The 27,337-nt window shown below is 40.1% G+C and overlaps 1 protein-coding gene across 5 annotated transcripts in view; it reads left to right on the forward strand.

Moving 5' to 3' along the window:
* The window catches only part of LOC144505090 (F-box/LRR-repeat protein 3-like), a 42,444-nt gene extending 16,485 nt beyond the window's left edge, over nt 1-25,959 (forward strand). For 2 of the 5 annotated variants that reach the window (XM_078230886.1, XM_078230885.1), the window contains exons 2-8: nt 7,332-7,503; nt 9,986-10,051; nt 15,220-15,359; nt 16,547-16,916; nt 18,745-18,867; nt 18,959-19,130; nt 21,965-25,959. In XM_078230886.1, coding sequence (XP_078087012.1) covers nt 16,548-16,916; nt 18,745-18,867; nt 18,959-19,130; nt 21,965-22,608 — 1,308 coding nt within the window. In that variant the 5' untranslated portion in view covers nt 7,332-7,503; nt 9,986-10,051; nt 15,220-15,359; nt 16,547 and the 3' untranslated portion in view covers nt 22,609-25,959. The remainder of the gene's footprint in view (nt 1-7,331; nt 7,504-9,985; nt 10,052-15,219; nt 15,360-16,546; nt 16,917-18,744; nt 18,868-18,958; nt 19,131-21,964) is intronic. The other 3 variants (XM_078230887.1, XM_078230888.1, XM_078230889.1) reach the window with 3 other exon arrangements.
* Nucleotides 25,960-27,337: the final 1,378 nt, after the last annotated feature.

Below are 27,337 nucleotides of genomic sequence, written 5' to 3' on the forward strand. Positions count from 1 at the left end.
TGTTGTGAAAACCCACGATTTCACTTTTGACCTCTGGCGTACACTCTGCTGGCATCCTTAGTCGAGAGACGGAGGACTGTTCCCATTGGCAGAAGCGTCAGAGACCAGAGTACACTGACGTGATGACATGAGGTATGGCAACATGTGGAAAATAGTTTTTACACAAAGTGATTAGGACCTGGAATGCACTGACTGAGTCATGTGATTCAGCTATGGTTTTCAAGAGGGTATTGAATAATGCACCTGGAGAGAGAAATATTGCAGGGAAAAGTTTGGAGAGTTGGACAATCTGAGTTGCCCTTGCAGAGAGTTGACATGGACAAGATGGACCAAATGGCTTCCTGTGCTGTAACCATTCTATGGTTCTATAAATCCTACCTCTTAATTAGGACAAGTCACCAAAACATTTTAAGGTTTTAACAAGTGTCCTGAAGGAGGAAAGAGATGTAGAGAGGCAGAACAGTTTAGGGTTGGAATTCCAGAGCTTGGAACCTAGCAGCTGAAAGTACAGCCACGCACAGATCAAGGAACATTGTGGAAAGTTAGAAACTAGTAGGAAATACAGCCATGTTCTTCATTTTGTTTCTGGCTGGCTGATCTCTACTTCATTTACCCACTTGTGCTCCATATCTGTTGATATTATTACTTAGCAAAAAATATCAGTCTTGAAATTTCAATTGACCCAGCATTTACAGCCGTTGAAGAAAAATTTCTGTCTTCCTTTTTTTACTTGGAAGTGATCTGTTTTAAGTATTAAGATTATGCTCCCCTCTTCCACTCCTGGGTTTCCCCCACCCAAGGAAATAGGGTGGCAGAGTGGTTAGCACTGCTATTATTCCGGTGAAATTTTCCAGTTTTGGGGTGAGCGTGGCCAGAAACTCCCACCCTTAGTGTCCAAAACTGAATACCTGTCCAGTTGGTGACCAAGGCTCATCTGAAGCACAACTTTTAAAAACATTTTCAGCTCTATTGAGATAAAGGTTATCGTTTTGTTCCATTAGAAGTTTGATTACTGTTTGTAACTGTGCACCAGATTTGCATCTTCTTATTTGGTAGACCCTTGGAGTCTCCGCACACTGAGACTTGCTTCCACAATAAAAACAGGTTCTTAGGTGACTGAGGAATCTAATGCGTGACCTACAGTCTCTGTCACAGGTGGGGCAATCAGTGATTAGAGACGTGGGTTGGTGGAGTGCCCGGGTTGCTACACAATCCCTTCACTGTTGATGCTTGGCTTCAGCTTGCTTTTGGCAATGAAACTGAAGGTGTTCAGCTCCTTCCCAGATTTTTTTTCTCCACTTCGGCTGGTCTTGGGCCAGGGATTCCCAGGTGTCAGTGGGGATGTTGCACTTTTTCAAAGAGGTTTTGAGGATGTCCTTGGAGAGTTTCCTCAGCCATCCTTGTGTCCATGCTCTGAGTAGCACACTTGTTTTGGGAATCTGGTGTCAGGCATGCGAATGATGTGCTCCACTCAGTGGAGCTGATCAAGTGTTGTCAATGCTTCAATGCTGGGGATTTGGCTTAAACGAGAACACTGATGTTGGTGGATTTGCAGGATCTTGTGGAAGCAGCGCTGGTGGTACTTCTCCAGGGTTTTGAGCTGACTGCTGTACATAGTCCACATCTCTGAGCCACATAGGAGGGTGGCTATCACGACTGCTCTGTAGACCATGAGCCTGGTGCCAAGTCTGAGGTCCTGGCTTTCAAGTACTCTCTTCCTCAGGTGACTGAAGGCTATGCTGGCTCACTGAAGGTGGTGTTGAACCTCATGGTTGATGTCTGCCCTTAGTAACAGTAGGCTCCCAAGATACAGAAAGTGGTTCAGGTTGTCTAAGGCCTTGTTGTGGGTTTTGATAATGGGATTAGTGCTATGTGGCGGGGGTAGTTTGAGGAGGACCTAAGTCTTATGGATATTTAGTGTAAGGCACATACTCTTGTAAACTTCAGTGAAGGTGTTGAAGGTGGCTTGGAGCTTGGCCTCCAAGTGTGCGCAGACACAAGCATCATCTGCATACTGTATTTCAATGAGAAAGGATGAGACGACCTTGGATCTGGCCTGTAGGCAGTGAAGGTTAAACAGATTCCCATTTGTTCCAGAAACAGAAAATGCTGGAAAATCTGAGCAGCTGGGGAGAGAATAGAGCCAACGTTTTGAGTCTAGATGACCTTTCGTCAGAACTGAGAGCAAAGGGAATTAGTGGAGATTTATACTATGAGGACGGGGGTGACGGGCATGGAATGTGACAAAGGGAATGAGAATACAGAAGGCTGAGAAGGTGCTAACAAAGTGTCCAATAAGTGATCATAATGGGTTTATTGGCAGAACAGAGGTGTAAATTGTTAAAGGACTGCCTGATGAATGTGGCAGTTGTCCTGAAGGCAGGGGGAGGGGGGGCACAAGAAGGAGAGCTGGAATGGAAAGTGAAAAAATGGAGGTGAGAAAGAAAGATGATAAAATGGATGCATAAAATGAAACAAATTTTTTTTAAAAATGGAAATGGGGTGAAGGTGGAGGAGAGAGTTCATGCTCTGAAGATTTTCTATTTTTGTTTCAGATTCCAGCATCGCAATGTTTTGTTTTTTCCCCATTTGTTCCATAGTTTAGTTTAGCTCCACTCCAGCGACGAGGTTGCTGAGGACGAATTGGAGCGTGGCAACAAGGAAGATTGAGAAGAGCCTTGATGCAATGATGCAGCCTTGCTTGACAACAGTCCAAATGTGAATTAGTTGTGTGGTGGATCCGTTGTTCAGGATCATGACTTGTATGTCCTCCTGGAGGGGACTGACGATGGTGATAAACCTTTGGGGGCAGCCAACTCAGAGGAGGGCACCCCATAATCCCACGCAGTTGACACTGTTGAAGGTCTTTGTGAGGTCAAAGAAGGCCATCTACAAGTGTTGGTACTTTTCCCTGCAATTTTCTTGTAGTTGCTACGCAGTGAAGAGCCTATCCAAGCATCTCTCAGTGGATAGAATCCACATTGGGACTTTGGGAGGAGCTCTTTTGACAAAAGGAGGGCTTCTGTGATTACCTTCCCTGTGGCCAACAGCAATGCTTCTCCATCATATTTTCATGTTTCGGCAGGCGTTCCATCTGCTCCTGATACCTTTTGTTCTTTAGCTGCCGGATGGCTTTTTCTACTTTGGCCAGATTGAGGTTGAGCTGAGATGGTGGCACAGTGGTTAGCATTGCTGCCTCACAGTGCCAGGGACCTGGGTTCAATTTCGGCCTCGGGTCACTGTCTGTGTGGAGTTTGCACGTTCTCCCCGTGTCTGCGTGGGTTTCCTCCGGGTGCTCCGGTTTCCTCCCATACTCCAAAGATGTGTGGGTTAGGTGGATTGCCCATACTAAATTGACCCTAGTGTCAGGGGGTTAGCAGGGTAAATATGTGGGGTTATGGGAATAGGGTCTGGATAGAATTGTGGTTGGTGCAGATTCGATGGGCTGAATGGCCTCCTTCTGCATTATAGGGATTCTGTGATTATATAGTGAGAGGTAGAATGCTGTGGGATGGAGTCGCGGACACTTGGGTTGAAGATAGAATGTCGATTAAGGAGGTCTTTGCAGCATTCATTAGCAGATAGTGACTGCCTCTCTTTTCTTGATGAACCTCTCTCTGTTCTTGGCCAGCAGTAGGTCCCATTCATTGACTCTGTCTACACATCTGACTGCCTCAGCAAAGCAGCCAGCATAATTCAGGACCCATGCACCCGGACATTCTCTCTTCCACCTTCTTCCGTCAGGGAAAAGATACAAAAGTCTGAGGTCACATACCAACCGACTCAAGAACAGCTTCTTCCCTGTTGCTGTCAGACTTTTGAATGGACCTACCTTGCATTAAGTTGATCTTTCTCTCCACTAGCTATGACTGTAACACTACATTCTGCACTCTCTCGTTTCCTTCTCTATGAACGGTATAATTTGTATAGTGCACAAGAAACAATACTTTTCACTGTATACCAATACATGTGACAATAATAAATCAAATCAAAAGGTGGGGCCTTGGGTGCTTGGGTCATAGGTCGTCTTGACTGTGCTAAAGAAATCTCATCGTAATGGTTGTCTGCTAACTGCTGGATCTCCTGCACCTTTTCCACCCACCATCTATTTTTTGGGTTGCAGGGACTTTTTGCTAAACCTCTGCCTTCAGCTGTCTATGGAGCTGTTTTCTTGCTTTCGAGCTGGGTTGCTGTTTCAGATTCAGAAAAGCTTTGCAATTGCAGCATGTCAGGTCCTGGATCTCCTGATCGTTCTCATCAAACCAGTCAATCAAATCAAGTGACCAAGCTCTCTGCAGGTTCTGATAATGGAGGCCTTGAGGCCAGACTGGATGATGTGAACACTGCGTCTCTGGATAACCTTGCACTTTATCTCATTGAGATTTGTCTATCTTTGTTTTGCCCACTTTCTTAGTCTTTGTAATTTATTGTTTCCATCTACACAATTTACAGTGAGTACATTGTAACTTGCTGTAATCTGAAAACTGAAAATACAGAGTGGTTGGGGTGTGGAATGGACTGCCTGCAGTGATAGTGGAGTCAGACACTTTAGGAACATTTAAGCGGTTATTGGATAGGCACATGGAGCACACCAGGATGATAGGGAGTGGGATAGCTTGATCTTGGTTTCAGATAAAGCTCGGCACAACATCGTGGGCCGAAGGGCCTGTTCTGTGCTGTACTGTTCTATGTTCTATGTAACTTGCTATTCCTTCAATCAAGTCGTTAACATATTGAAAGTTGAGGCACCATTGAGCAGCCTTCAAGCCACATCCAGAAAAAGTGAAGAAGTCCACTGCACAGCTTTTTAAATTGATTAAGTCCCACTCTGCTTGTTTGTTCCCCAGATTTTTCTTTCCAACATAACATTTTAAAAAGTAGCAGATGTAAATCATTAAAAGTGAATGAAAATCCCCAGAAACTCCTTCAGAACCCGCTCAACCTGTTGTGTTTGGATATTTAGCACAAGAGTAATGGGAGGTATATGTTGTCAAGAGCCCTATTCTTACGGTGATGTGGCCTCAGCCCTGCATGTCCCTGTATGATGTGGAGATGCCGGCGTTGGACTGGGGTAAACAGAGTAAGAAGTTTAACAACACCAGGTTAAAGTCCAACAGGTTTATTTGGTAGCAAAAGCCACACAAGCTTTCGGAGCTCCAAGCCCCTTCTTCAGGTGAATGGGAATTCTGTTCACAAACAGGGCATATAAGGACACAAACTCAATTAAAGACTTGATTAGTTGTAAGTATTCGCATTCCAACCATTATTCATGTAAATTGAGTTTGTGTCTTTATATGCCCTGTTTGTGAACAGAATTCCCACTCACCTGAAGAAGGGGCTTGGAGCTCCGAAAGCTTGTGTGGCTTTTGCTACCAAATAAACCTGTTGGACTTTAACCTGGTGTTGTTAAACTTCTTACTGTGTCCCTGTATGACAGTAAGAGTTTTAACAACACCAGGTTAAAGTCCAACAGGTTTATTTGGTAGCAAATGCCATTAGCTTTCGGAGCGCTGCTCCTTCGTCAGATGGAGCAGATAGCCACTCCATCTGACGAAGGAGCAGTGCTCCGAAAGCTAATGGCATTTGCTACCGAATAAATCTGTTGGACTTTAACATGGTGTTGTTAAAACTCTTACTGTGTTTACCCCAGTCCAATGCCGACATCTCCACATCGCCCCTGTATGAAGCAGTCCTCTTCGGTGAATTTTGAGCATTGTGCAACACTCAGCTGCTTTGAGCTGGAAAAGGTATTTGCACTATTGCCTGGAATATTCTGGAAGCTATGTCTCATTTTCTCTATTTTATCATAGCTGGAACTAGTGGCAGTTATAATTACAAGCAAATTCCTCTGATATTTTGAAGAATCCAATTTAAACAGCTGAACTTTAACCCTTGGTACAATGTTAGGGAAGTGCCAAGTTGATTATTTTTTGAAGCAGCTCAATTTATTTTATTTTCTCTACATGTAGGCTTCCTGGTAACTGACTTTTTTGTGTCATGTGGTTAATGTGGACCAATCAGTGTTCCAAAAATGAGGCCAAAAGCAAAACAGCTTTTTTATGTAAGAGTTCAGTTAGTATTAATAATTCTAAACTACTTGAGCTTTGCTGTTAGTTTACAGTGTAAACTAAACTGCTTAGCTATTATTGTTTTTCTTGTAACTTCTATTTATAAGAAAAGTTGTTAATGTATTCCTGACATAGCTGGTCCTATCATTTAATATTCTCCTGGTAACTCAGATCCAGTAGTATATGTTACATTTTATCTGTAAAACACTGCCTGGGAAATAAGGGCCCTATTGCAGGTGAGTGGCAAAATTGATTTGCTGTCTGCTAAGCTTATTCTAGTGGTCTGTTGAAAACTTTAGTTTCAGGCAATTCTTTTTATATTTCTGTAGATCTCTTATGGTAATGATCATATACAAAATTCTGAAGTTTATTCTCCAGATATTTGATCCGTTTCTGTCTTTCGTGATTCACTGTAAGTTTCTCCTCACCCTCCCCTCCCCTCCCTCCCCAACCCCAACCCCACCTCCATTTCTCTTCTGGGGATACTTTCTACCAAAACATTCTCTCTCATACTTCCCTTGTTTGTGTTATCCATTTCAATCCTCCTATGAAGACCAAGATTGAGACTGATTTTCTAATGGCTGGAGAAATAGAAAGGGATAGGGGGCTGTAGAATACGTTAAAAAGAGAGGGTTATATGGGGTATTAGCTGAGGTGGGAACACATCCCAGATTGGAGGGTCATTGTTTAAATGTTGCGTAATATTTGGTACCAAAATTAGGATTAATGTGGCCAGTCCAAGAACTGGTGTGGTGTATTAAAATGAGAGACTCTTTGGAGGGCTTGGCTGGAAGCAATCTTGTTTTAAGGGAAGGACCAGTGTGAGGATACTATTGGGCTGGGGTATGAGAGGGAGTAGCTAAAACTGAGATGATGTCCACAGAGTGAAATTTAGACTTTAGCCTACACTTGTCCTAATATTGTGATTATCAACCAGTCAATTGTTCCATTGTTTTCATTGTCCACTTGTGTGAGATATACTAATCTTACAATTCCCATTTTAAGATGTTTGGAAACAATTTGGATAGCTAAGCTTATGTTCTTGACATCTTTTTGTTCATTTACTTGTCCCATTACTGCTCCCATTGACCTTGCGTCATCAACCTTTCTATCCTGTCTTCTGTTCTATCATAGACCTTCATTTTAGTTTTTGTTTAGTTATCCTCTCCCTTTCACTTGTACTAACCTATTATGTTACTAACTTTCTTAGTTCTGATGAAAGGTCATTGACCTGAAACATTAACTCTGCTTCTCTCTCCACAGATGAGGTCTGATGTGCGTATTTCCAGACTTTTCTGATTTAGTTTCCACACATATATGTAACAACAGAATTTAATCCTGAAGATATTAACACGCCTACCTACAATGCTGTGCGATGGAAACACAATATAACTTATTCAATCACTTTAAATTAGTGGTTCTGGTGTTATGTAAGGTACATTACCTATTCCAGTGAATATACGTATAATGTACAGTAGATTGGGTACTGCATTGGCAAATTAATTCATATATTTAAAATTGTTTATGTCCAATTCCATGCAAATGGTAAAGACTTTTATCAAACATTTCAACCAACAAACTGCTAGAAAATGTTTTCTCAAGGACACCCACTTCTAGCTAGGTTAAAGGAGAGATTGGGAAGACATTCTTTACACAGCGGGAGTTAGAATGTTTATTCATTGTTGATCAGAATCCATGAAATATTTTAAAAAAGAATTAGGTGTTTGCCTGTAAACAGGAAAATATTGGGGCTGAGCGGGTGAATACGTGGCTTAATGTGGAGAAATATGTTCTTGCAGCTCAATGCCTGCTAATGTGACACTATTGGGACTGCCTTAATGAAACTAAAATATCATTAATTTGTTTTGTGACAAATGTAAATTCAACCTTGAAGATTCTGCAGCCCTGGTTGAAAACAGCTACATCAGTATAATTTTGTGATACAGACTTACGATATTGACCTTTGTGATATCCCCAATAACTGGGAATAGACTGTGACATATAGCTTGAATTTGACAATGACTTTGTTGGTGTTATGATTCCTGTAGAAACCAATAAATTTAAAAAAAACAAATATTCCAGTGGCAAATTTGATTGCACAACGTGATTTCAAGTTTTAAAACATTTGCTGTAACAAACAAACTAAAAGCAACATTGACTAAACATTATTTTGTCAGATACTTATACTCCAAACTATAGAAAAAATCCTTTGTTAATGCTGTAACACAACCAAAATCTCCCTCTACAGGCATACCTTACTTTGTCCTTAAGGAGACACTCTAACACCTGGAACCAGTCCAATGTGATTCTTAGCTTCTTAGGGTTTGTTTCCCTTCTTTTCCTTTTGACTTTGATAGTGAGGGTTATCCTTGAGATTCCTCCTTCGAGCCAAAGCTAGTCAAATCTTCCAGTCTCGTTTAAATTGTCATGAACTTGGCCTCTTCAGTCTCTGTCTTAAGAAAAATCCCTGTAAACTGATCATATAATGGCTTCCAATCAACGTTCCCCTTTCAAAGCCCATCTCCATGGCAAAGCGAATCATATAGGCCTTGCATCCAGGTAGAAGTGCTAATTAGTTTACACCAATCTGAACTTGAAAACTAAGTAGACAGATTAGAATATAACTATTTCCAAAATCTGACATTCCTGACACCTTTCTGGGACTTTGGAATCTAGCGGTCTATCCATAAGTCAGCACAGATGCTTTGGTTAATTTTTACAGGCATGAAGACCTTGTACCTTCTTCCCAGTAAAACAATCACCCCCCCCCCCACCTCTTAAAATTTAATACCTAGACTTGTTAACAAAATTTAGAATGAAGAGGGTTACATGATCCCCTTCATTCCTCCATTTTATCCTAAATTGAAGACACAGTATCAAAACATAATATTAAATGCCACATTTGTAACAGTGTACTCGTGTCTCTGGAAGTATATATGCACAGTAAATTCTCTTAAACTGGGAAGAGTGACAGCAGCGTGCTGAAGCACAACATTACCCACACTGTCTTTAAAATTGAAGGAACTGAATAATTTTTTTTGCTTTGCATAAATAATTTGCATCATGAAATGCAGTTATTCCATTCACATTTAAGAACAGGCAAAATAGAACAAATGTAATTCCATCGCGTAATAAAGATTTAAAGGAGATAATCTTTAATTTTAATTTGGGTTTAGGATTAACTGACTCAAACCAATATCTCGTTCATGATATTTGAGCCTTTGTCCTCTGTATGACTTTCTTAAGTAAGCGTTTTAACAACACCAGGTTAAAGTCCAACAGGTTTATTTGGTAGCAAATGCCATTAGCTTTCGGAGCACTGCTCCTTCGTCAGATGGAGTGGATTTTTGTGTCTCTGTATGCCCTGTTTGAGAGCAGCTTTCCACTCCATCTGACGAAGGAGCAGCGCTCCGAAAGCTAATGGTATTTGCTACCAAATAAACCTGTTGGACTTTAACCTGGCGTTGTTAAAGCTCTTACTGTGTTTACCCCAGTCCAACGCCGGCGTCACCACATCATGACTTTCTTAAAGCAGAGACCATTTCCTGTTTTTGTTGGGTCATATCTCATTTTCAAAACTTGAAGGATCGGAGAGAAATTTCTTATGCATTCAGTCACAGAACATATCTTAATTAGTGTACCAAAAATAGGGTACTTCTATGATTTTGTCTGAATGGATATAGAAATTTTTATGTTTGGCTCACTGTCAGTCTAAATGTGAATATTAAGTTTGAAAAGGAACTGACAAGGGGAGTATGTCCCTGTAAGTTGCAATATTACTGATGGTACTGATTTGTAATGTTCGGAATGGGGGTATGGGAATAGAAACTTATGCTATCTCTGTGACCAGTTAGTAACGTACTTAGATGTTGGGGATGTTATTTCCTGAAATTTCTAACTTGAATCCCTGCTAACAGAATTTTCAAGATGGCCGAAAATCTTCTGAAGAAAATTGAAAGCTTCGTCACATAAAGACCCGGGAGGTATTAAGCACTTTAATAATATTCCACCCTTAAATACAAGTGATGTAGTTTTTGTTGTAAATGTTTTTATCACATGTTATTAACAGAATAAGCCATAAATCTTTGAACATGAAGTTTACCTATTTTCCAAGTGCAATTTATACGTTGAGATCTATTCTTCCTGGTTTATTTCTAACCTAAACCCTATATTTTCATTTATATTATCTTACTTTCTAAACAAAATTAAGGTAATGTATTTTGCTACTTGATGTAGCATTAAATGGAACACTTTCAACAAAGTGAAATATATGTGCATATTTGTACATGGATTGAGAATTTAAATTAGAGTTGATTTATAGCCCTCGTTTTGTGGAAGGAAACTTAATTGGTATTCTGCAGATGGTGACCTTTGCACACCAGGTGTTAAATTATGAGCCATTGAATTAATTGGAAGCTAACATTTTTAATAACTTTGTTAGCTTCGGCATTCTTTTGCTAAACTAGTTATTTGAAGTTAATCTATGCAGTGACACCTTGTAATTACAAGTCTTGGGTAAATTAGTGTTCATCACTTTATTTAATGCATCTTGACGTGGTGCTCAGTTTTAGCAGCAGTTTCTGTTTTGAAAAACCAGTAGAAATTCAGTGAATGTAAACCATTGATATAAATTTATCAACTCTTGTTTTCTATAATTAGAATGTTTATTTAAATTTTAAACAAAGTAATTCTTACTGCAACAAAAACAGAAAATGCTGGAAAATTTCAGCAGATCCAAAGGGTCACCCAGACTCGAAACATTGGCTATATTCTCTCTCCACAGATGCTGTCAGACCTGCTGAGATTTTCCAGCATTTTCTGTTTTTGTTTCAGATTCCAGCATCTGCAGCATTTTGCAAGTCACTTGTCTGTTGAACAAGTGAAAAATGCACAAATTACTGACAGTATTAATGGTGCTTAACACTGTCATGAATAATTTTGCTATGACTCTCATTGGTTCTTATCTTACTCATCTGTTCTTAAAAGAAATATGATAAGTTAGCGTGGCTCTGGATCTGAAGTAACATCGTTGGCAAGGTTTTTTTTTAATAGGTTCATCAGTTGTGAGCATTGCTGGCTGGGCCAACATTTATTGTCTTTGGTGAGTTGCATTCTTGAATTGCTGCAGTCTCTGTGGTATACCCAGTATTGTTAGGGAGCAGGTTCCACAATTTAGATGCAGTGACAGTGAAGGAACAGTGATAGATTTCCAAGTCAGGATTGTTATGGTTTAAGTCAGAAACTCCAAAGTGTTTTATGGAGCCTGCCTGGATCATAACTTTTGCACCTTGAATTTGGCTAGGGTGAGCATGATATGTTTCACTTCAGGTAAGATTCAAATGACCCACGAGGGAGCTTTTATCAAACAAAGTTTATTTAAGAATATAGTTAACATGTATGGAAAGAAAATTAGCAATAACTTCTATCAATTACAAACAAAAACAAAATAACCATGATAATATATAACAGCTATATCTAAGATGTTCCAATCAAACCAAAGCCTTCCATAGACAAAATCCTTTAAATAAGTTCAACACAACAAGTCTTATGTTCACGTGACACTGGAATTGAGTCACTTGGTTGGAGAATTGAAAACTCTTAGTCTTGTAAGTTCTAGTAGTCCTCTTGACACACCCAGAACATTTTGAAGTCAGAAGAGCTTCCCAGAATCCCAGGGAGACTCTGGTCAAGCCACCAACAGCAGATTTTCCATTCCAGGAAGGCTTTCAGGGAACCCGCAGAATTTCCAAAACCAGGGAGCGAGAAATACTTCTTTACAGCTTGCTGTTCCTTCTAAAACTCAAAAACCTGCTGCCCCAAACTGAAAATGAAAAAAGCTCCTATCACCTGACTTGCCAACCAGTTTATCTCCTTATAATGCAGAATCATTAACATCCCTGTAAAAAATAAACAAACCCCCATTTAAGCAGCAATAAAAGGACATATCCAGTCAAACTGGCAACAATGACATCAGCTGAGGCTGTGAATTGCAGGAGCATGATTTCTAAAAAAAAAATTATCTTAAAGGTACACTAACGTCACAAGATAGTGTGTAGTTTGGAGGAGAACTTGCAGATGGTGGTGTTTCCATGTGCCTGCTGCCCTTGTCCTTCTAGGTAGTTGCGGTCATAGGTTGGAAGGTGCTGTCTGAGAAGTCTTGTGGAGTTCCTGCAGTGCCTCTTGTAGATGGTAGACACTGCTGCTACTAGGCGTTGATGGTGGAGGGAATGAATGTTTGTGTGTAGGGTACCAAATAAATGGACTGGTTTGGCTTGGATGTTGCTGAGCTTCTTGAGTGATGTTGAAGCTGTACTCATCCAGACAAATAGAGAGTATTCCATCACACTCCTGACTTGTGCCTTATGGATGGTGGACAGGCTTTAGGGGTATGAGGAGGTGAGTTGCTCACTGCAAGATTCCTAGCCTCTGACCTACTCTTGTAACCATCGTATTTATATGGCTAGTCCAGTTCAGTTTCTGGTCATTGCTAACCTCTAGGATATTGATAGTGGGGGATTCAGCAATGTTAATGCCATTGAATGTCAAGGGATGATGGTTAGATTCTCTCTCGTTTGGAGATGGTCATTGTCTGGCACTTGCTAGGTGCAAATGCTACTTGCCACTTGTCAGCCTAAACCTGAGTATTGTCCAGATCTTCCTGCGTTTAGACGTGAATGGTACTGAGCGGTGTGCGATCATCAGTGAATATCCCCACTTCTGAACTTATGATTGAAGGATGGTTATTAATGAAGCAGCTGAAGATGGTTGGGCCTAGGACACTGCCTTAATTAAAATTATTGATAGTAGAAACATTAACTTGTGGCAGTATAATAGTTAACATTCTGAAATTAAAATATGTTAGCAATTAATAATTGTCTTAGGCAGAATAATACTCCACTTTTTATGGCTGTCATTCACAGGATAGACTAAATATTGCTGCATGTTCTATAACCACTGTGCCACCATGCAGGGTTTAACAGCCGAGTGGTCCAAAAGAGCTCTAGAAATCACATCTTTCTTTTGGTATTAGGAGCAGGGTTTAACAGCCGAGTGGTGGAGGTAAGCTAGGAGATGCTGCCTGATCTGATTGTTTTAAGCACTTTTCAATTTTGTTGCACAATGTGAGGTATTGTGTACCTACAAAGTATTTGCAACACTTATTCGTTGCAATATGTTGTAGTAACCTTAATTTTACCTGCAAATTAAGATTTAAATTGCTATAACTATTCCTTGGGCATAAAACTGCGTGTGTTATATTTTTATGGGAGGCTTATTTGCCCTTGAAGTGTTCCTTCAAAGTATGACTTGCATCAAAGGTGATTGATGACTCAACCTACGAAAATATTCAAATTGACTTGGATAAGAATAGTCAGCAGAAATGGAAGGATTTATTTCTCCAGCAGGACTAGTTTCCCTGAAAAATCAGAATGTTATTTTTCAGCAAAGCAGAAAAATATGCATAGGTTAAGACAGTAATCACAATGGTTTGGTCCAATGATGTTTGGATGCTGTAGATAACCCAAAGCTGGAATTAGATTTATTGCTCTGAAAGCACTCCCATGTGGTTGATTTGTATTGCACTATACATTTATTATTTTATTATTTAATTATTACGTAATCAGCAATTACCAAGAAACAATATTGGTCCATATTGCATACATCTTTTTTAGAACTGAACGTGCAATTGTTTGTTATGAGCTTTGATATCAATAACACTGACTCCTAGTTTGGATTACTTTTTGAATAACACTGGTGTTCTGCTCTTCTCTTAATCTATGAAGCAGAAATATATCCTGGGTCGACGTCTGTGTGAAGGTCATACTCTTTTCCTGTGGGTCCTACAGTAATTCCCATCATTGTCCTGTAGATGTTGTCCATCATGTGCAATCCTCATTTTTACCTCCTCATTGGTATCAGTTGCTCCTTTCTGACTCTGCCTCTGGTTCAAACAAAGTGAATGCATTTGTGTCATTGCTTGCAAAGTCTAGGTAATTTGAATGCTTATGCAACCAGTGGCTCTAGTCTACACACACAAGTTAGGCCACTATGGTGCCTTTCAAGATATGATTACTTGCTAATAAGTCCTTGAGTGTTAGATGCTAGACAGAGGATCAGTTTGACATGAATACTTGTTGGGCTGGCACAGAGCTATGAAGCATCCATTCCCAGTTCACTCCTTGGTCTCACTTTTCTCCTCCATGGCCTTTCAACACATAATTGGTGTGTGCCTCCTACAGACCTGTTTGAGGCAATCTAGGTTAAATTGTTTAATTCTGATTCTCTTATAGGTTATGGTTAGTTCCCTCTTGCTAAATCAGAAAGAGTATAGGGTACAGTATCCTGGTGGTTCCATTTACTCATCTAGTAATCCAGGGACTCGAAACAATAATCCATGGATCATTGGAAACTTGTGAATTTGAATTTGAATTTGGGGGTGCGGCAAAATGGTATCGATAAAAGTGACCAGAAAGCTGTCAGATTGTCATTAAAAGCCCAAATCTCCTAGCCTATTCCTGAATTTCTATCAACCCTTCTGAGATGAATGCATTCCTCCAGTTGTAGCCTTTTGCCCATCCCTGATTTTAATCGCTTCCCCATTGGTGGCAATGTGTCCAGCTGCCTAGGTCATTCCCTCTCAATCTCTCTAAATCCCTTTAGCTCTCCGGTTAAAATGCACCTCAATATCTACCAAGCTTTTGGTCCCTTTATGTAGCTAAATGTTATTATTTTCTTGATTACACTCCTGTGAAACACTTGGGATGTTTTACTGCATTAAAATTGCTATATAATTGTTGTGAGTGAACAGACAGTTCTATGAGCATACGGAAACCTTGACCTTTGTGAACAGACTGGAATCGTATCACGGTAGTGAAGAAATTTAGGATGAGTGGATTGGAAAAATTGTTTGGCAGGTTGTATTGTTAATGTGACATTATGTTGTCGTCTGCTGACTTACTGCCTGCATAGTACAGATATCCATTTTTTCCCCATTTAGCAAGAAGTATTTGTTGAAGCCTGCTGTGGCACTCTCCCTTAGCCCCACAACCTATTGAACATTTACTTTTGTGACATGGGAGACTGTATTCACTTTGCTACTTTCTGCCATATTCCCTAAAAATTGCAACTTTCCTATATGGTATCTGTCATCTAGGAGGACCTCCCTACTCTTCTGAGACTTGACATTCAGTGGTGTTACGATCACTGAATCCCCCACTATCAACATCCTTGAGGTGACCATTGATCAGAAGCTCAACTGGACTCACCACATAAATACAGTCGCAACAAGAGCAGGTCAGAGGCTAGGAATGCTGTGGCAAGTAACTCACCTCCTGACTCCCCAAAATCTGTCCACCATATACAAGGCCCAAGTCAGGAGTGTGATGGAATATTCCCCGCTTGCCTGGATGGGTGCAACTCCAACAACACTCAAGAAGCTTGACACCATCCAGGACAAAGCAGTCTGCTTGATTAGCACCACATCCACAAACATCCGCTCCCTTTACCACCGATGCTCAATAGCAGCAGTGTGTCCTATCTACAAGATGCACTGCAGAAATTCACCAAAGATCCTTAGACAGCACCTTCCAAGCCCACAACCGCTTCCATCAGTGGTTCCCAAAGGGTGCAGCGCGCCACACTGGTGTTAAGTCGTAACACAAAGAGAGATGGCATGAAATCTGGAAACTTCTACGGGTTTCTATACATGAATGTTTAAATGTTTCTTTGATTGTCCTTGAATCTTCCCGCCATCCTCTCTCGCTGCACCAGTGTGGCGCGCCGCACCCTTTGGGAACCACTGATTAGAAGGACAAGGGCAACAGATGCACAGGAACACCACCACCTGCAAGTTCCCCTCCAAGCTACTCAACATCCTGACTTGGAAATATATCACTGTTCCTTTGCAGACACTGGGTCAAAACCCTGGAATTCCCTCCCTAATGGCATTGTAGGTAAGCCCACAACATGTGGACTGCAGTGTTTCAAGAAAGCAGCTCACCATCAGCTTCTCGAGGGCAACGAGGCAATATCTGTGAAGAAACAAATAGTAGAGAAATGCACTTACTAATTGTTGAAATTCTGTTAATATTTCTTTAGTATATATCTATAGTACTTTTATATCTATAGTAATTTTAGCTCCCTTGAAGTATTAAGAATAACTAACCCCATCGCCCTATTTCCCAAATAAAATAAGTAATATACTTGCTATTTCCACATAGTATCTGTGGGAGGGAAAAAAATCACTCGCCTATTATTTAAACTACCTTTTGACCTTCAGATTTTTTGTTGGGTAAACATCACGTCACATCGCATCTTCACCTTATTAACTGCATAATCCCATAAACTAGTCTGATTTAGTTTGAATTCAGTGCTAGGATCGAAGCTTGTCATCTGCATCCAACATTGCCAGCTATAATTAAAAGTGAGCATTTTGCACTCATCAACTAAAATAACATCAGCTTTTGTTTTCTTTCCGACAGAATGAAGCAAAACAGAATAAACCAAAATGTTGAGACCCAGCCTGCTTCAGATGTTGATAAAGGCAAAAAAAGACGAAAAACGAGCTCAGCTCCAACCAGTGAAACTCTGAGTGCATGTCAGGTAGACTGGGGAAACCTGCACTATGATGTGATTCTACACATCTTTCAGTACTTGCCATTGGTGGATCGGGCTTATGCATCATCAGTATGCAGGACATGGAATGAAGTCTTTCACATGCCTGAGCTATGGAGACGATTTGAGTTTGAATTGAACCAGCCAGCCACGTCCTATCTGAAATCAACCCACCCAGATCTAATCCAACAGATAATCAAAAAGCATGCAGATCATCTGCAGTACGTCAGTTTTAAGGTAAAAAAAATAGATATTTTTGAATCATACAATATTTAAAAATAAATATAGCTAATATTTATTTTGCTATGGATAATCTTCCTCTTTTTAACAACCATGGGAGTATACATTTCTCCCCATTTCTGAAAGCCAGCATACTGGTGGTAGATACTCTGGTACTTTAATAGTGGCTATTCTGAAGTTGAGAAGGCATCAGAAAATTGGTTGGCAGTGGGGAACATCATAGCTTAGGTTAATCCTATCCACTCTTGCGTTTCATGGAAGGAATCTCTTGCTCATGAAGTGGGTCAAAAATTCTAGTGCTTTTCCTCATCTCTCTCATGCTCTCCAAAACCTGGAAACAGTGGGAGGGGAAAAACTGATTTTGAAAAAGCATACCAATATCTGAGGTGCAAACAGCTGTGTGTGGGCTGGATGGTGGAGGAAGGGTGGTAAGTAAAAATAAAACATTGTTTTTCCTCAGCATTTATATATAGCTTATGCAATTGAACAAAAAAATTGAATCTAAAGTTGATGGGTGGGATTTATGTTTTAATATTGGGGTGAAGGAAGTTGGGAGCATTTTTGTCTGTCGACCTGGAAAGAGCAAATTGAGACTTTAGTCTGTATTCATTCATGAAGGAATGATGGCAAGCTTCTTGAGTATTGTTGCTGTACTCATCCAGGCAAATGGAGAGAATTCCATCACACCCTTGTCTTGTAGTTGGTGGAAAGGCTTTAGGCTCTTGGGAGATGAGTTGCTTGATGCAGAATACCAAGCTTCTGACCTGCTCTCGTTGTCACGATATTTATGTACCTGGTTCAGTTACGTTTCTAGTTGATGGTGAGTGACTCAGTGATGGTTTTCCTGTTGAAAGTCGAGGGGAAAAGGTCAGACTAACTAGTTGGGGATTGTCATTACCTGGCATTTGTATGATACAAGTACTTAATAATCTCAACTTGAATCTTGTCCAAGCATTGCTGCATGCAAGCACAGGCTGCATTGTTACCTGAGATTTGAAAATGGAACTGAATGCTGCAATTGTCAGTGAAAATCTCCTTCTGACAAAGGGAGAAAATCATTGATGAAGCACCTGAAAATGAGTGGGCCTAGGACACTGCCCTCAGGATCACTTGCAGTGATATCCTGGGGCTGAGATGATTGGCCTCCAACAAACATAAGCATCTTCTTTTTGTGCTCGGTATAACTGCAGCATTGGAGAATTTCCCCCTGTTCTATGGGCTTTGGAATTGCCTTGCCAGCTCCCTCCTCCTTTAAGGTGCTCCTTTTAAAACCTACCTCTTTCACCAAACCTTTGATCACCTATCCCAATATTTCATGTGATTCATTGTCAGATTTGTCTGATAATGTTCTTGTGAAGTGTATTGGGACATTTTACTACGTTTAGATGTTAAGCAAACACAAGTGGTTATTGTTAAAGTCGGGAAGGATTGAAATTGATAATGCCTTCTGGACAGTGCAGATTGGTGGAATTACAGGTATACAATTAGTGCACCTTTGGGAAAATTGACATTGAGCTGTATAAAAGCTATTTGGAACATTTGTCTGAAGGAGTCAGTAAGACAATATGTAATTTCTTCAGGCAAATGGCATGTAAAGCATAAAAGTAAAGCAATCTTTTTTCTTGATACTTTAATTATGCTTTTACAATGTATCCAACTAATCAAATAAGCAGTACTCACAAAGGCTTGGATACTGTCCACAGTTGGTGTTTTGGACCTTGTTTATAGTTCCTTCAATGATTATGGTTTCACTTTAAATTACAGAATTGATTGTAACATTCGGCTTACTTTCCATCATTTGAATCTACTTTCTTTCATTTTTCAGGTTGACAGTAGCACTGAGTCTGCAGAGGCAGCCTGTGATATTCTTTCACAACTGGTCAATTGTTCCATAAAGACCTTGGGACTGATCTCCACAGCAAGACCCAGTTTCATGAATTTGTCAAAGGTAACTTTTTATTTTTTTAAAATCTATCTTAACTTTTAGTGCTTTAATTAAGATTATGCTGCATTCATTATCGTTCCTTTTGCTTTCACAGTCGCGTTTTGTGTCAGCCCTGACTGTGGTGTTTGTGAACTCAAAATCACTGTCATCAATCAAGATTGATGACACACCAGTAGACGACCCATCTCTTAAAGTTTTGGTGGCTAATAACAGTGATACTCTGAAATTGCTGAAAATGAGCAGTTGTCCTCATGTTTCACCTGCAGGTAAATCTAAGCTTGTTTATGATGTAAAATGTAATTCAGCAATAAATGTTTTCAGAGTACTAAAATGTTGCTCCTAAGTGTCTAATGCAGTGTATTGATCTAAGTGATCAGTCCAGAAGAGCTTGTGGAATCTCTGTCAACTGCTTTTTATTGAGTTCATCTATTTTTTATTGAATAATTGGACAATCCTATTTTCATAATTCAATTCATCATTCAAAAAATTGCATTATGCAATGATTGTACATTTTTGAGGTGAGCAATAACACTTTGTATGCTAGCCTATTGATAGCATGCTGAAGCTATTTGAATGGCTCAGTTGATCCTCAGAAAGCTGTAGTTTGATTTGGAACCTTGTAGTTAAGTTGAACACGTTCAAGTGCGATTCATTCTTATACACTGATTTGATTTTAGTTTGCTTTCAGAATGTTTGTGTTGTTTTAAGTTACTATCACTTTTCTGTTCTCTGAGCACCTTTAGTATATATTAACATGATGCTGGACAGGAGTTGTAATAAGAGTTAGCTGTCTACTAAGCAATCATGCTATTCATAGTAATGAAAACTTTTCAACTTGGAAACTAATGAAGGAGGTTCAGACCTGAATTCAGTACTGATACAATCCTGCTGGGTGTGGTAGAAGAAGTTACTAAACTTGTATATTTTGCTAATGAATTGAGATTAACTATGCTAGCATGACCACCTTTTCCAATACATTAGGGATATATTTAACTTGATTAGAACAAAGGAAAGTTTGACCCTCCTAGCCCGTGCCGATCATGATGCCCTAACTAACCTAAAACAAAACTTCTGTCCTTACTCGATTTGTATCCCTCTATTCCCTCCCTATGAATATACCCTTCCAGATGCCTCTTAAATGTTGCTAATGTGTCTGCTTCCACCACCACCTCTGGCAGTGCGTTCCAGGCATTTACCACTCTCTGCATGAAAACAATCCCCTGTACATCTCCCTTAAACTTTCCCCTTCTCACTTTGAATCTGGGCCTCCTTGTAATTGACACTTCCATCCTAAGAAAAAGCCTCTGATTATCCTACCCCGCCTTTCTGAGGCTCTCATAATTTTGTAGACCTTTATCGGGTCTCTCCTCAGCCTTTGTCATTCCAGTGAAAACAATCCTAGTTTATTCAGCCTCTCCTCATAGCCAGCATTCTGGTGAATCTTCTTTGCATTCTCTCCAAAGCTTTCATGTTTTTCTGGTAGTGTGGTAACTAGAACTGCACTCAGTACTCCAAATGTGGCCTAACCAACGTTTTATATAGCTGCAACATGATTTTCCAATTCTTGTAGTCAGTGCCCCAACTGATGAAGGCAAGCATGCCATATGCTTTCTTAATAACCTTGGCCACATGTGTTACCACTTTTAGGGAACTTGGGTCTGCATGCCCAGATCCCTCTGTATGTTAATGTTCGTAAGGGTTCTGCCATTTACAGTATAATTCACACCTAAGTTTGATCCTCCAAAATGCATCACCTCGCATTTGTCCAGATTAAACTCCATCTGCCATTTCTGTGCCCAAGTCTCCAATCTATCTATATCCTGTTGTATCCTCTGATAATCCCAGGACTATCAGCAACTCCACCGATCTTCATTGCATCCGCAAACTTAATAATCAGACATTTTCTTCCAGATCATTTATATGTACTAGAAACAACGGGGCTCCCCGCACTGATCCCTGCAGAACACCACTAGTTACAGATCTACTTTCTGAAAAACACCCTTCCACTGCTTCTCTCTGACTTCTATAACCAATGAATGATTCTATAACCAAGCCAGTTCTGTATCTGTCCAGCCAGCCCAGCCCAAATCCCATGTAATTTTAGTTTTTGTACCAGTCTGCCATGTGGGACCTTGTCAAACGCCTTACTAAAGTTCATATAAACTATGTCCACAGCCCTTCCCTCATCAATTATCTTTGTCATCTCTTCAAAAAACTCAATCAAGTTGGTGAGACGAGACATGACCTTCCCTGTACAAAACCATACTGCCTGTCACTAACTAGTCCGTTTTCTTCCAAAAGTGCATATATCCTGTGTCTCAATATCTTCTCCAAAAGCTCCCCACCACTGACATCAGGCTCACTGGCCTATAATTTCCTAGATTATTCCTGCTTCCTTTCTTAAGCAAGAGAACAACATTGGCTATTCTTCAGTCCTCTTGAACCTTGTCTGTGGTGAAAGAAGATGTGAAGATATCTGTTAAGGCTCTAGCTATTTCTTTCCTTGCCTCCCACAATAACCTGGGATAGATGCCATCCGGCCCTGAGGACTTGTCTATCTTGATGCAATTTAGGATACTCAACACTTCCTCCTTCGATTTTATTCACATTCTCTAGAGTGTTCACACACCTATCCCTGACCTCAACATCCATCTTGTCCTTCTCCTTGGTGAATACTGATACAAAGTACTCATTAGGTATCTATTCTTTCCCAAACATTTTTTTTTTATTAATAAAGGTTGATGTAGATATCAACATAAATTAAGTTTAGAAAAAAACTCTTTGCACTCATGATAATTTCAGTGCTGGTCTTTATTTGTATTTTCGGAAGATTGCTGCTGTTGTGGAGAATATGGGCTATTCCCTCCAGGAACTGAATTAAACTTATCAAAGCTCATTTCACTTTAACCCCTCTTGTTAATGAAGAAAGGACAATTTTGTCCTAATCCTAAGTCTATAAAGTAGAAAGATAAAATTATTCTGTCCCTCTTGCCATCTAGTTCAAATTACTGTTGACTTGATTGTAAATTAATTTTCTTATTGACTGTCTATCTTTTGTTAGTCATCTGTTAAATTGATATTAAATGTTATTCCTGTGCAGGTATTCTTTGTGTGGCAGATCAGTGCTATGGCCTTAGAGAGCTGGCACTAAACTATTACCTTCTGAGTGATGAGTTGCTATTGGCATTATCCAGTGAGAAGCATGTTCATCTGGAACACCTTCGCATCGATGTGGTGAGTGAGAATCCTGGACAGACACAGTTCCACAGCATCAAAAAGAGCAGCTGGGATGCTCTTGTGAGACATTCTCCAAAAGTCAACATTGTCATGCATTTCTTTCTGTATGAAGAAGAGTTTGACCCATTTTTCCGTGATGAAACTCCCGTCACGCACATATATTTTGGCCGTGCTGTCAGTAAGGAGATGTTGGGTCGCATTGGAATGAACTGCCCAAGATTGATTGAACTGGTAGTCTGTGCAAACGGTCTTCAGCCTCTGGATGACGAATTGATTCGCATTGCAGAACGTTGCAAAAACCTGACTGCTATGGGCCTGGGTGAATGTGAGGTTTCATGCAGTGCATTTGTGGAGTTTGTGAAGATGTGTGGAGGACGGCTGACTCAGCTATCCATTATGGAGGAAGTACTGATACCAGATCAGAAATATAACTTAGAGCAAATCCACTGGGAGGTTTCCAAGTATCTGGGCAGGGTATGGTTCCCAGATATGATGCCCACCTGGTAAATCTTTTGCAGATTATTTAAGCTGAGAGAATGAGAAATTTGGCAGGATCGAGAGGATGGCTCACATGCTTTCATCAGTGAATAAAGCGTACAGATCGAGGCTGTTAAATCTGAATACCAACTAAATATTAGCACAAATTACATTTACAAAGTCTTAAGATATATTTGAATGCACTTTTCAATCCAGTTTATCAGGATTTGTATGTTGACTACCGTGATTGTGTCTGCATATCTATTTACTTGCTGTATTTTAACATTTTCAGAGCATGAAATATTGGCTCATTTTTAACTAGATCTTATGTGACTTTTGTTTATGGACTGGACTGATTCATAAAGGATTGTGACTTTGAAGAAAGTCCACTTGACTTTCTAATCATGGAAAGTTCAATATTGTGAAGTGATCAAGTCAATGGGCCTATGGATTAATATTTTATTCCCTTCTATTTAGGATGAGGAAAGAACTCGGTAAGCTGACAAATTAACTGTTACTCATTTGTGACTGGTATCCAATAAATGCCCTTTAAATGTGTGAATTTTGACATTGAACTAGAAGAATTTTAACTTATCTGATCTGCCAGAAGGGAGGGATAGACTGCACAGATCCGATAGAGGGAGTTAGAGGCCTCGAATGTGGCGGGCTGGAGCCCTGTGTGGGGGTGTGGGCGGAGTGGGGCATGTCTGTAGTGGTGGAAATTGTGGTGCGCAGGGCACCACATGTTGCTTGTAAGCCTCATGGGGTGATTGGGGGATTGGATGCTTAGTGAAGTGGCAAACAGTCAGGAAGAATGATATTGGAGCATGTGGAGGGCGGCATGGGTTGGAGGAACATTCACAGCCCCCATTAGCAGTCAGGGAGGGTTCTGACCATTGAGGCGGTAGGCTTTGGTGAGGACTGAATTAGTGGCCTGGAGTAAAGGAAAATAACGTGAAATGATTTGAAAGGTCATTTGGGAGGTGGTGGGGGGGGATTGTAAGGGGGTTGCAAGGGCAGGAATTGGATGGCGAGTTAAATTTCAAATGGGAAAAACAGATGAGGCACCCAGCCTCACTGAAATATTTTAAGTGCAAACCCGCTTCCTTGAGGGGTTTACTGCTCTCTGCGAGCCTGCTCTAACTTCATCAGAAATAGAAGGTGGTGGATTGGAATTCAGATTTTTAACATTTATCTCTCACATCAGACCCAAACACCTTCTCTTCAGTGAAGCAGATCATTTTTACATTAATCTATTTTGGATGGTGGGGGCATTGGATGTGGTCACTTTTTTGACCCGGTGACTTTGTTACACACATGCACACAGTGCTAGAATAGACAAATCAGAAGAATGGGAAACACTGAAAACCCTGCTGCCTTTCTGAAAATGTGCACTAGGTGTCTTGTTCCGCCTGTGCATCCTTGGATAAGGCTCCGGTTTATACGTTTTATGCTAGATATAAGTTTTTTTTTAAATAATTCTAGATGAACATTACCATATTGTGAAGCTTAGTTATTTTGTTGTGTGCTAGAAATTTCAATCAAACCACAAGGAAATTTCTTATCCTCGTGTCAACTTCAAAATAAGTTGCAACATTTACAAAAGATGTCTTTCAGCAGGTTTTAATCTATTCAGTTTTGGTGAATTTATCAAAAATTGGAAGTACTATTTTCTTGAGTCAAGCTACCCTACTTAGATGTGTTGAGTAAAGTTAACTTGAGGTTATAGTCTAAGTTGATATTATTTGAAGTCTAATTGCATGTCTGTAACCCTGATTACAACTTGAAAGCTTGTAGAAGCAGATAAATAATTTTGTGGGTGCAAATAGAAATGCTTTTTGGTGGAGTTTTGATTTGCAGTGACTTGGCAACTACTCAAAGCTGTGGAAATTGATCTGAATAATGATTAAACTGAAAATGGCTCAGCTGAAGTTTGAAAACATCACCACATGAAAACAAATCATTTCGAAAATACTTTGAAATAAGATGTTTTAATTCATTTGAGTTTTTTCGAACTTGAGGTTGTTTCCTCAACATTTGTACCGTTGAGATCCATCTAGTAGGTCACCTCAGAAAGTTGAGTTTTAAACTGATAACCTGGTATTACTGTGCAAGAATCTGACAATTGCACAATTTTCTTTAGAGTAAGTGAGTCTGCTAGTTTAATGACTTCTCTGCCATTCCTCTTCCCCTCATTCACATTTCACAGATATTGGCAACCTATTAAAATTAAATTGCACCCATCGGATATCATAATATTGATGCTGGTCCAGTTTAAATGAATGTTTGATTCATGTGAGCAGGAAACTTTAATCTGTCATGTCTGGGCAAAAGTAATTCAAATTTGATGATTTGGTACTTGGAACCAGGCTGTTATGTAGAGCATTCATGTATCAGTTCTGACGTAAGGTCACAGTATTAACTCTTGTTTCTCATTCCATAGATACTGCCCAGACCTGCTGAGTATTTCCAGCATTTTCTATTTAAATATAGCGCACATGTAGTACCATCATCCCAGCTGAAAATATAGACAGCACAATATATGGCTCACCTTTGGTGTAGCTTAACTATAGTCTTCATGTGATGCAGTTCAGAAATTGAGTCATATCATTGATGCTAGAATGATACCGTTAGGTCAGTATACTAATTTGGATTTCACAGGTGACTTAGAAAAAAATGTTGATTGACAAAAAACTGAAAATATGTTTCAGTAGCACAATAGCAACCTATAACAAAACTTTACATAAAGTCATTGCTTACTGGCGATGTTGAGGCACAAACATATTTGCGTGTTGTATGAACAAAATTACTGATGTATCAATGCTGTCAGTTGTGAAGAATGAATCATCAATTTTAAAATGATAAATCAGTTGAGAAATTAATTTTGTTTGTGTATTTTACACTAAAAGTGGACATGTTTTTCTCATAGTTACGCTTTCCATTTCTCTTGTAATGTGGCTGAACTCTTGTTTCTTATTTGGTGTTTCTCCGAAAGAAGGCTTGACACTGATTCAGAAACCCATTCCAAAGCCATTTTTGGAACATATGGAAAACTGAAATTATTTCAGTTAACTTGACATTCAAATCCATTTTTCTAAAATCAAAGTGTATTCAAACCAAGAGTTTCACTTGGAGATCTTGAGGCAGATTTAAGTAGCTGCTTTAATGTCTGATAACAATAAAGCAATTTCCTGAAAGTTGTATTGTTTCTACTTGCTGATTAAGTTTTATAAAGTATATTTTATGTATTTTCTTACGTGATATAAAAATTCAGATATTTAAAAGTGAATGTTTTTACTGTGCAATTGTTTATGATGGCTACAGGTAACCAAACATGCGTATTAGAAATTTAGAATATGCGGATCATTAAAGCAAATTATTTGTTCCATTTTCTGGTGTATTTATTTATTCAAGTTTGAGTGATTTTTAGGAATTCAAGTGACAGGCGGGGAGTTTGACTGAGGTAACCTACCTGTCACACCATAACACAAGTGTCCTAAGGCAGGCTCAGGAAGGACACAAATATCCATGAAACAGTTCTTTTCAGCAGTGCTCTGGAAGTTGAAATAACGCCAACTGGTTGTGAGTGATTGATGACTGCACTCTTTTCATATCCTTCTGGTTCAAATGCAGCCCAGATGAGCAATGGCAATTTTTCTCACCTGTTAAAGGTTCTAAGAAGATGAATTAGCAGCAGTCTCTATCCTGTTCCCAGTGATGCAAATAAGAAGTTACCCTCCACCCCATAACTACAATTTCTTGTGATTTGCTGCCAAATCTCCTGGAAGGAGCTTCTACTGAAATGCTTTGTAGGGTCTTGATCCCTGATGTATGAAACATATTGATGTTGACCAGATATTTGGTCAACATTTCACAACTTTCAGTTATAGAACATAGAACATAGAAAGTCACAGCACAAACAGGCCCTTCGGCCCACAAGTTGCGCCGATCACATCCCCACCTCTAGGCCTATCTATAGCCCTCAATCCCATTAAATCCCATGTACTCATCCAGAAGTCTCTTAAAAGACCCCAACGAGTTTGCCTCCACCACCACCGACGTCAGCCGATTCCACTCACCCACCACCCTCTGAGTGAAAAACTTACCCCTGACATCCCCCCTGTACCTACCCCCCAGCACCTTAAACCTGTGTCCTCTCGTAGCAACCATTTCAGCCCTTGGAAATAGCCTCTGAGAGTCCACCCTATCCAGACCCCTCAACATCTTGTAAACCTCTATCAGGTCACCTCTCATCCTTCGTCTCTCCAGGGAGAAGAGACCAAGCTCCCTCAACCTATCCTCATAAGGCATGCCCCCCAATCCAGGCAACATCCTTGTAAATCTCCTCTGCACCCTTTCAATGGCTTCAACATCTTTCCTGTAATGAGGTGACCAGAACTGCGCGCAGTACTCCAAGTGGGGTCTAACCAGGGTCCTATAAAGCTGCAGCATTATCTCCCGACTCCTAAACTCAATCCCTCGATTAATGAAGGCTAGTACGCCATACGCCTTCTTGACCGCATCCTCCACCTGCGAGGCCGATTTAAGAGTCCTATGGACCCGGACCCCAAGGTCCTTCTGATCCTCTACACTGCTAAGAATGGTACCCTTCATTTTATACTGCTGCTCCATCCCATTGGATCTGCCAAAATGGATCACTACACACTTATCCGGGTTGAAGTCCATCTGCCACTTCTCCGCCCAGTCTTGCATTCTATCTATGTCTCGCTGCAACTTCTGACATCCCTCCAAACTATCC

Source organism: Mustelus asterias, chromosome 16 (assembly GCF_964213995.1).
Source record: "Mustelus asterias chromosome 16, sMusAst1.hap1.1, whole genome shotgun sequence".
In the NCBI taxonomy this organism is placed as follows: Eukaryota; Metazoa; Chordata; class Chondrichthyes; order Carcharhiniformes; family Triakidae; genus Mustelus; species Mustelus asterias.